Raw genomic sequence first — 10,355 nt, forward strand, 5'->3', positions numbered from 1 at the left:
TCACCACCGCCAGCAAACCATTCCCCACTTTGCTGGTATTCCAGGGCCCATTCCGTCTTGTCCTTATACTGCTACCTTCCTCTCTTGGGGACAGTGGGTAGAAGACAGCCTTTGGCAGTAAGAGGGCTCCCAGCCGGCTGTTGCTGGGCCTCTCCTGCTCACACAACAGGCTGCAGCGGGAAACATGGCTCACCACATCCCTCACGCACCATTCGAATATCACACATACCAGACACATCCAACACAGCACACAAACACCGCACCACCCACAGCCAAACTGCACACACACCAAACACACCAGACACACACAATACACACACTCATACCACATATACGAAATATACTCTGTATACACACACCACATACACTCAAAAACATACTACCCTTCAGTCTCACATACCACACATCACATGTCGTACACATACTACATGTGTTAGCTAGTTTTATGTCATCATGACACAAGCTAGAGAAAGCTGAGAGAAAGGAACCACAGTTGAGAAAATGCCTCCATAAAATCAAGCTGTAGACAAGCCTGTAGGGCATTTTTTGAGATTAGTGATTGATGTGGGAGGAGTCAGCCCACTGTGGGTGGTGCCATCCCTGGGCTGGTGGTCCTGGGTTCTATAAGAAAGCAGACTGAGCAAGCCATGAGGAGAAAGCCAGTAAGCAGCACCCTCCATGGCCTCTGCAGCAGCTCCTGCCTCCAGCTTCCTGCCCTGTTTGAGTTCCTGTCCTGACTTCCTTTGATGATGAACTGTGATGTGGAAGTGTAAGCCAAACAGACCCTTTCCTCCCAAGTTGCTTTGGTCATGGTGTTTCATCACAGCAATGGAAGCCATAACTAAGACACCACATGTACTACACAGGTACTGTACACATTACACATACCACTTATCATGAACCATATACATGCCACACATCAGACACATGCAACACACCATCTATACACATGCACATACACAAACCATGCACACATCACAGCCTAAAAAATGGCCGTTCACTCACCAATGCCATTGTCGACCCTTATGTGGCAAAATTCAGGGACCTCTCTCTAGTCTCTCTTCCGACAGCCTCCTGCTGTCTTTAGCCAGCTCCCCAGCCTCTCAGACCCATCCTGTCCCCATGGGGTTACCAGATAGAATGCCCCTAACTTAACACTTAACCTTACATAGCCAATAGAGGTTTCAGTGTGCATTCCAAATATCTCATGAAATACATTTATACTAGAAATTACTTACCATCTACGTGAATCTCCAGCTTATCTGTAAGTATAATGTTTTTATTCATTAAGACTGGCAACCCCACTCCCTAGATTCTCATTCTGTGTCCTCCCCACTTTCCTGACCCTGCTAGCTGTACCCCTCAGCCCTTTCTTTTGTTAGCTGGCCCCACAGAGGACAGCCATCACTTTTCGAAGTGACATCATCTCCCTGCCCTCAGACGGACTGCCACAGTCCTCTGAGAGCCTGGGGTCCATGTCCTGCCTCGAGAGCCCCCTCCCCACCGCAACAGCAGCAGGCGGCCCTGCCCCCATTCACGCCTGGACCCTACACCGGCCTAGCCCGAACAAACAAGGCGGCCTGGGTAGTATGCTTAGCATCGATTGCCTGGAAATACACCTCCTTTAGGAGGTGACTGGTGTCTAGTCTCACCTCCTTCGGGCCAGGCCAAGTTGTTGTTTCTCTGCCCTACAGGTTCCCTACACCAGCACCTTCCTGGATCTGCTCACTGGTCTCTTCTCCTCTCCAGTCCAGTTCAGGGATTCCTCCTCTCGAATTTCCCTGGGATCCCCACCGCCATCCCCGGGCACCCAAAGCTTGTTGTTCCCACTCAGTTAGTGTGGAGACTCGGTCTGCCTGACTCCCACCTTCTCTGAGCACAGAGTTCTGTCCACCCTCACTGAAGGGTAAAGGAATGAATGAATAAAACACGGGTGATTGTAGAAAAAGGACTCGGCATGTGATTGGGTGAGAGGTGGATCGTGTCATAGCTAGGTATCTATTGCTGGGATCAAACACCATAACCAAGAGCCACTTGGGAAGGGTCCCCCTCCCTCCCTGACACAGGCTCCTGTGTTCATGTGCTTCGTTGCACCTGGGGACCCCACCTCCAAGTAGTCCAGGTGTCCCTGGGGAGAGGACTCTGCAGAGTTCCTGTGGACCTTCAAGAAAGGTCTGTTGAGCCCGCCTGGGGCAGAGCTGTGCCCTGGTGAAGCCAGACCACTGGCGAGCAGTCCCTCAGAGGGAGCTAAGGCTGACTCAGCTTGACTTCCTCCTCCACCCAGGCCCACTTCCACCTTTCCACCTCACCCATCTCAACACTACACTGACTTCAGCCTCCAGGGAGTCCCCTTGCTTAGTCCCCAGGATCCCCTGCCGTCTTTCTGGCCTATCTATAAAAGCCCTAGTCCGGGACTTGGCATTCAGAGTGATGAGGACATGTTTCCAGGAGCTCCTGTGACCTCCCAGATTCACCCCTCCCCCACCCCATCTAGCAGCCTGGCTCCCTTCCTCCATCCCTTCCTCCATCCCTTCCTCCATCCCTTCTTTGCACATCTCCACATCTCTCCAGACCCAAGCCTGTCGTTCTCAGTCCTTCCTATGGCAGCCACGTCTGGACACCCCTGCATCCCAGAGCCCCCTTGTTCAATCTGGTCCCCTTCGACAAAGTCTTAAGAGAGTCCCCTGTTGAGGGCTAGGTGCAGATACACCATCCAGGAGGCCCATGGCTTCACACTCTACAGATTCTAGTCTTTAAATAGGAGATGGGATCTATTTCGTGATCATAGAGAGAGCAGATTTTTCTATTAATAAGAAACAAATGTCCTTTTATTTGTGGTTTAAAAAAAAACCCAGCAACTTCTTCCCATGTGCTGAAATGTAGCAACATTTAACTTTTTTGGAATTATCTTTCAGTTCACGATGTTTCTATCATTCCTAAGTGACGCAAATCGCTCACGTCTGCTAAGAATAGATGCGGTCTGTCGGACTATAGCAATAAAGCAAGTCTTGTTCAAAACGTGTTTAAAGTCTTCTCAGTGGCCTTCCTGGTAATGAAACAAACACCTTGTGCTTTCTGTGGCTCTTTTTCTATTCTGCTTCCTTTTGTGGTTTTCCAAAGCAGATTTGGAAAGACCCATAAAAGGATATACATTTGCAATTATAAAATAAGTCACTTGTTCCCAGAAAACAGCTCTCTGGTGTCAGAATTTCAGGGCTGATTAAGGAGCAAGTCTCAGGGTTGGGCGGCACAGGGCATCCAAAAATACAAACAAACAAGAAGTAGTTCATCAAAATGTCCACTTGGGGGCGCTGGTTCCTTGGGTGGCAAGTAGACTTTGTCTCAGGCATCCTGCAGACAGGGTGCTAAACTAACCTGGAGTGAGGTTCCATAGCTGGCTGGAGCCACCCCACCATAGAATGCCACACAGTGTCTGTCCACATCTCCTCAGGCTCCTCAGCCCCATTGTGGTGAGTAGGGCCCAGCTTAGAGGTAACTCACACCTGATCCCAACACGTTCAGCTTCCCCAGGACACAGGGCAGAGCCAGCAGAAAGGGAAGAAGGCAAGAAGTTTATGGAACATGGAAAGACAAATATGGAGGCCTGGGAGGAGCGAGACACCAGACAACGCTTGCTGAAGGGATAGGCGGGCCTGACCCACTAGCAGCTGAGGGGCCGCCAGCCTCACACGACAGTCCAGAAGTTCTGGGCTCTCGGCAGGGGCCGGGCTTGGAGACCACGCCCTGTGAAGAGCGAGGCTTCCTGGTGAAAAGTGGCCACGGTGAAGCTGCTCCTGGGCCCTCTCTCTGGGTCTTGGGTCTTCGGGTCGTAGCTGAAGTAGCAGAGGACGCAGGTGATGGCCACGGTGACAACAAAGAGCACAGCCACCATCCCGATCACTGCCGTCTCCATGGTTTCCGAGTGGCGCTTGTCTTAGTGGGTGGTCTCTGAGACTCAGGGTCCCAAAGAAACTCACAGGGGCTCTATGCTGGGTGCCTGTAGCTCCTCCGGCTTCTAAGACACTGGTCTGAGGCCTTGGATTGTGCCATCCTAGGCCACGAACCCTTCTGCTGGAACCAGACAATCTTTGTCTAGTTTTCAACCTCGGGTCTGACCTCCAAGAGATGGATGTGGTCAACCCAACCAGCGGCTTCTTGAAGCACCATCAGGGAAAGATGTAAGCCATGATTCCCTGGACATGGAGGGGGCAAGGGAAGGAAGGAGGAGCAGAAGATGCTGAGAGAGATGCCAGGCCAGCCCTGGCCCATTAGCAAGGCCTCAGGACTTCAAGAGTGACTGATTAAATTAAAACAAACAAACAAACAAAGCAGCTACTGTATAAACTGAGAGAAACAAAGGCCTCCACCTTGGTGGATCCAGGAGGATCTTGGCTCCAGTGGGGGAAGGACCCAGGGCCAGCCTTCCAATTGGCCTCTCTGCGGCCCTTCCAGCCCCTGGACCTGGACTGAGAGGCTGGTGTGGAGAAAGATACACGCCTGTCCAAAGCATAGTGGAGGGGAGGGGAGGCAGCACACACACAGGTCATTATGGACGCCCGGGCCCTCCAGTGGGGGAGATGGGAGAGAGAGCAGGCTGTACTTGGCTCCACTTTGTGGCGTGGGCAGGGTTGGAAAGTGTGGTGTGGACAGGGAAGGACTTCCTCCAGCCCCTTCAGTGACGCATCGTGGGACCCTTTCACTTTTCTAAACACCCTCATGGGGCCCCCTCTTTACTGCCACCCAGGGCCCACAATTCTGGCCCACAGCACACTGGGTGCGGTGAAGACTTACCCTGGCTCAGAGGCGTGCCAACTCTGACTGTACCTTGTGCGCCAGACTCTTTGTCTGGCGACCACCCCAGGTGGCCATGGACTCTCTTCCCCCAAGCCTGCTGTGGTTTCTGTTGGTGCTGCCTGGAGCTTGGCGGGGGTGTCTGTGCAGCTGTGAGTACTTCCTGTATCCCTTCCTCCAATTGTGATTGAAGGCCTGTGACCCGTAGCCACCACCTCCTCAGCTAGAGCACTCAGCCCGCCCCACCGCGCATGCGCTTGCGGGATCATTCCTTAACTGCCCCTGAAGAGGTGTCAGGAGGGAGCCCAGCCCAGCCCACTCAAACCGGGCGCCTCCTGAGACTGTACCACATCCGGCAAGGAATCGGTGTTATCGGCCTGCCCTTTGCCCATATTATGGAAAATGGAGCCTTCCAGAAACTGGACACTACCGGGCTGGTCTCATAAACACTGGTCCCACAGCCCTGTGCCGTGATTGGCACCTCCATTGGCACAGGTATAGCCACAGAGTAGGTAGCCTGGCCAGGTCTGTTGCCAGTTAGTGAGGATAAGAATGAACCAAAGGACAGAGCATGGGTTCCCTTCCTGTATTCCAGCTAGCTCTTCACAGGGACCATTCAGAGTGACCACCTGACCACCACGTGCCTGATCAGGCACCGAGGCCCCCAGCACCGCCCAGAAGGGAATGATCTGGGCCCAAGGTCATACAGTCAGGAACTTGCCCAGTTTCTCCCGGGTCCAAGAGAACTTTAGTAACAGTGTAGGCAAACCGCTCAGTACAGAGGAGAGCCAACAATGCATGGTCCTGTTCTAGCCCAGCCCCTTTCTGAGATGCTCCGACAATCTGGGCTCATCCTCCGGGTACACGGAGTCACTTGACAATATTCATCTTAATTGGGGCAACCAGAATTAGAGAGATGTAAACAGGACCACACACATGGAGGTTTCTGAACCCTCAGCAACCCCTCGAGGGGCTGGGAGATGAGTCCCAGAGGTCGTTGCGAGGTTCATGGTTTATCTTGCTTCTCTTTTGCCGGTTCTTTGAGTCTGCCTGGGAGAAGGGCCTGGTATTCATCAGGAATACAGGACACTTGTCCAGTCCTGTTACCTTCTACCTAAACCTCTCCCTCTTTCCCATCTTGACTTAAAGGCATAGTCTGCGGGAAGCTACGGAAGTGGACAGGTCCACATGAGGCAGAATGCAGGAGACTGTGAATAGAGAGAGGCGGGAGCTGGGGCTGGGCTGGGCTACTCGTGGAGCTGACAGATGGCAGTCAATCCGTCAGACCTCTCATCTACTTTCCCATCACAGAAATCTAGTGTGGCTGTCATTGTCCCTGGTCACTCCTCCTCTAGTCCTCAAAGGGAGTCCACTGGGAAAGGCAAGGAAAAGGGACATTCTATTCCAGTGAGTCACTGACTGTCTGGCCAGCTCCCTTCCCCATGAGCCTTGGCCTGCTTCTCCCGCATTCCCAGGCTTAGCCTGGGATGAGATCTCCTTCTCCTTCATGGACTCAACCTTGTGTGCCTATTGACTTTGGTAGAAGTCTCCACTATCCGTGTCATTTTAAGGAAAGGGAAACTGAGGTCCAGGCCAGGCAAGCATTCTCTTAAGGCCGCCCAGCACTCTAAGTGATTTAAATAACTCTGTTCCCTCCTATCAGACGCTACTGTGAATCCACTAACAAGCTGGCTGGAAACTCAAGGTCAGGAGCAGAATCCCTACGCAGTCCCCAAAGAAACACTGAACCAGTGCCGCCAGGGGGTGGCGCCTGCCCTGGACCAGGCTGGAAGGTGCACTGAGTGCTCAGGAGACCAGTCTGTGTGATCTCAACTGTCCTTTCTCCAAAGCCCTGGATGTCCACACTGAACATTTCCTTGTACCTTAGGCAGGGACCACCTATTTCTCCCCATGCTACGGGCAGCTCCCAGGCCCTGCTTCTCATCCCAGAAGAGTTCCCAGGGCTCTGTCACAGGGCCCTAGCGGGCTCCCTCCTCCCAGTGTGCTACAATTAAGAACCATTTCACTAAACAAACAAACAAACAAATAAATAAATACATGCTTTCTGGTGGCTTTTATTTCTTATAGCCAAGCAACACTGAATGTTTGGATGAACAATGTATGGGCCAGGCTGTCCCACTTGAAGGACATCCCACATTCTGCCCCTTGAAGGACATCCCAGGGCCTTCCCACTCAGACGAGCACTTCGTATCCACTGGGGCACTGGTTCTACCAGACACCCTTGTTACTTCCGGGGTCACCAGGAATTGAAGTCACAAGGTAGGGTGTCCAGCCAGCCCTGCTCCAAGCCCAAGCCCTGCAGTGGTTCTCAGGTCTCTGTTGCACAGTTCAAGAAGGGCTCACATACAAATGAAACCCAAGCCAAACTCAGCCCCCCCCCCCCCCCCCCCGTATACCCCAAAGACACAGCCTCTTCTATGGAGACAACAGGGTTCACTCATTTCCGTGCTGGGTGGAGGGCAGGGCCAGGTAGGTACCATCCATTGGCCTCAGTGGCGGGCTCCGCGAGCATGGTGGTGGTGGTGGTGGAGACGATGGGGAGAACGGTGATGCTGGCGGTGGAGGTGCTGGCGGTGGTGATGAAAGCCTACACTGGTCACCCCAGACACATGGCCACGGTGATGGTGAGAGACTCCCAGGAGACCCAGGCGCCGGCCATGGAAGAGTCGAGGCCGGGTTTGCCGGACTCGGTTTCTCTCCACGTCATGCTCCCGTGATCTGTGGAAAAGACAGACGGCCAACAGCATAACCAGCATTAAGAGAGCCAGCACAATGCCTGTGATCCAGCCCACGAGGGTTGTGTTCCCCAGAAGGCCTAACATCTGGAAGCCAGAGGGTCCCCCTTCACTCGGTGGCTCCCTTTAGCAGCCTCTGCTCGGCCCTCACAGTCCCTGAAGTTAAGGTTCTCTCGGCTCTCGCAGGCTGGAGAGCAGCCAGGGAATGTGGGAGAGGCCTGTTTGGACTAGCTTCTCAACCCAGAGCAAGGCCAGAGGCTGTTTGAGGGGAGGCCCTGCAGGAAGAGTGGGTGGAGGCTGAGGAGCTGTGGGACTGACTCGCTTGAGGGAAGGGCCCTGACTTTAGGGATAAGAGGTCAAGATCTCCAGGCAGAGGGAGGGCCCTCCTCTGGCCTTCTACAGAGATTAAAGGTGTAGGGTTTGCACCCACACAACTCCCATGCTCTGTGACAGCAGCCTGCAGTGTCCTCCATAGTGAAGGGTCAGAGGCTGTCAGTGAGTCACCCCAAGACCTGTGAACCTCAGTCGGGATGGCTGGAGCCGCAGTCCACTACCCAAGGAGGCCCTTGCTTCTCCTGCTGGGTCTAGGAGGCCAGAGCGCTGGGTGTCAGTGTTGGGTCAATGGGAAGCAGAAGACAGCCACTTGACGTCACACAGGCCAGCCTCTGGGCTCCCAGATCAACACTCTCAATGGCTGTCAGTCTCCTTGTTCTCTCATTGTCCCTGCCACAGAGCTCAGGCCATTCCTTCCTGGCTGGGGACTCAGACCGTGATCGAGTGTCTTCAACAATCTCATTACTGACTCTGAAACTCCCAGCCCCCGGTCATCACAAATGAGGCTCATATTCTCCCGAAGCATCCCTGTCATCTCAAGCTGACTGGGATCTCTAATGTATCGGGGATGCTCCCCACAGCCCCAGCCCTATGTCCTGGACCCTCAGGGGTCCTTCATTCCCTTCCTCCTAGCTCCTTCTGGTAAGTGCTAAGCTCCTGCCAGGAGTGTTTACCTCAGTCCCAGGCTGGCTCTCAAGCTCCACCCTGTGAAGTTGGGCCCATTGTTTCCTCTGTGAGGTCCCATGGCAGAGGAGACCTCTAGGTTACTTCCACTCTATTCCCAACCGTGGCTGCTTTCTCTGATACCTTCAGTAAAAACCTGCAGCAGCTCAAAGGGCGAAATATCACCTTTGGCCAAGTTGATCTCGGGAGTAGCAGGTCTCATGACCCCGGAGGTGTCGCCAGCCCTCTGGAGCCATCACTTGAAGTTTTAATGAGGCTTGAGTGCAGAACTCCTCCTGTAGACTTCCGGGGCTCTGGAGCCAGCTGTCTTCCCTAGAGGGAAAGCGATGAGAAAGCCTGCTGGGAGCTGTGGGGAGGAGGGAGAGGAAGAGGGATTGCAGAAGAGAAGGCTAGATAGAGAACCTCTCTCTGGGACTTCTCCAAGGAGATGCCCACTCCACACAAGCCAGGGGCTGCAGTGTGCAGATCTGAAGACCTTCAGTCGTTCCTAATGGTCCCTGGGAATCATCCTCCTCCACCCCCCCACTCCCGCCAGCACATCCTAGGGAAACTGAGGCCAGAGAAGGGAAGAAACTTGCCCGTGTCTCTCACCTTTGGGGGTTAGTGTCTACCACAAGCAATCAATAGCGCTTTAGTGGCCGTGGGGAGAGCTGTCCAGGGTGGAGGACACTTCCTGCTGCTGGGACCTCCACAGACGACAGCAGATGGTGCACAGTAAGGGTGAGCACGAGGGGCCAGGGATTGAGAGACCAGACACACGCAGGGCATATTTAGTTTATGAGGTACGCATTTTCTCTCTGCTTGGATAAAAGCTAGGATCTTATTAGCTGCTCTGGGTACTTAGAGGCTGCAGTCTGCGGTCTCCGGGGCTTCAGAAGTAACTCATGTCCCCTGTGGGATAGAGCGACTGGTTATGACGGCATAGCCCCGGCCTCAGCAAAGCTGGCCTGTGGCTCTGTCATTGTATTTCCCCCTGCAGCTGACTCTTTCTTCTGCAGTACGCCACAGGCACCTTTCTTTGGCAGGGCTTTCAGACCTACCAGCTGGTGTGCAAGACTTCAGAAGTTCTCGCTATCTCCCGTCAGTCCCATGCTTTCCAGGGTGTCTCAACTCGGCGACACTTTGCATGCACAAGTACACTTTAAAGCCAGTGTCATCCTGTGGGAACTCAGGAGCATCTTACTTGTCTTATGTAATTGTTCATACATGTTCCACACAAGGCTGTGGGTGGTTCTTGGTTGGCCCGCAAGAACAACCACATTGTTTTCACTAATTGGTGGCACCACCTAGTGGTGGCAGTGAATAAATCGCTTTTGTAGCCGGACCCATCAAAAATTTCTATTATCCTTGTTTTTGTTTGTAGACCATAATTAACAGCGGTGCATTTAACTAGCTCATCATCCTAAGTTATCAATAACATGACCAAAGAATTAAGCATGGGAAAATAGTATCCCACAGTAGAAGTCAGTAATCACAGCTTTGGCCCTGGTAAGTTCCAAGGACATTCCTGGGAAGGTACGTCCCAGTAGGGCTGTCCAAAAACTGTACAAGAGACAGCCAGGCAGAAGAAAAGCCCAGAGGTGGGCTGCGGCAACAAGAAGCTGGGTGACCTTGACAACTGAGAGCATCTGTCCCAGAGAATCCAGCCAGGGCTCCAGGCACCCTGTCCTTACACAGAATTGCAGGGAGAGTGGCCAATAGTTCCTAACCTGGACACTCAGGTCAGTTAGAGAAAGGAGACACACTGCCAGTGAGCTGAGTGTTGCCAGGGTGGGCCTAGAAAACAAAACC

General features: G+C 53.2%; 2 protein-coding genes across 4 annotated transcripts; both read right to left on the reverse strand.

Annotated features, from left to right (window-relative positions):
- Positions 1-1,979: 1,979 nt before the first annotated feature.
- Positions 1,980-4,980, reverse strand: Spaar (small regulatory polypeptide of amino acid response). Its single transcript, XM_050156102.1, has 2 exons — positions 4,792-4,980; positions 1,980-4,193 (listed from the first exon to the last, which is right to left on the reverse strand). The coding sequence occupies exon 2, from the start codon at positions 3,911-3,913 to the stop codon at positions 3,686-3,688; it is 228 nt and encodes a 75-aa protein (XP_050012059.1). The 5' UTR covers positions 3,914-4,193; positions 4,792-4,980; the 3' UTR covers positions 1,980-3,685.
- A 1,870-nt stretch (positions 4,981-6,850) lies between these two features.
- Hrct1 (histidine rich carboxyl terminus 1) lies at positions 6,851-9,260 on the reverse strand. 3 transcript variants are annotated; one of them, XM_050156101.1, is made up of 3 exons: positions 9,156-9,260; positions 8,730-8,910; positions 6,851-7,530 (listed from the first exon to the last, which is right to left on the reverse strand). In XM_050156101.1, the coding sequence occupies exons 2-3, from the start codon at positions 8,798-8,800 to the stop codon at positions 7,302-7,304; spliced, it is 300 nt and encodes a 99-aa protein (XP_050012058.1). In that variant the 5' UTR covers positions 8,801-8,910; positions 9,156-9,260; the 3' UTR covers positions 6,851-7,301. The 3 variants fall into 3 exon arrangements, with proteins under 3 accessions (XP_050012058.1, XP_050012057.1, XP_050012056.1); XM_050156100.1 differs by lacking the exons at positions 8,730-8,910; positions 9,156-9,260 and adding an exon at positions 8,555-8,712; XM_050156099.1 differs by lacking the exons at positions 8,730-8,910; positions 9,156-9,260 and having other exon boundaries at positions 6,851-7,128; positions 7,290-8,467.
- Positions 9,261-10,355: the final 1,095 nt, after the last annotated feature.

This window comes from Alexandromys fortis, unplaced genomic scaffold, assembly GCF_014885135.2.
Source record: "Alexandromys fortis isolate MF-2015 unplaced genomic scaffold, M_Fortis_MF-2015_v1.1 scaffold_92, whole genome shotgun sequence".
Lineage (NCBI taxonomy): Eukaryota > Metazoa > Chordata > Mammalia > Rodentia > Cricetidae > Alexandromys > Alexandromys fortis.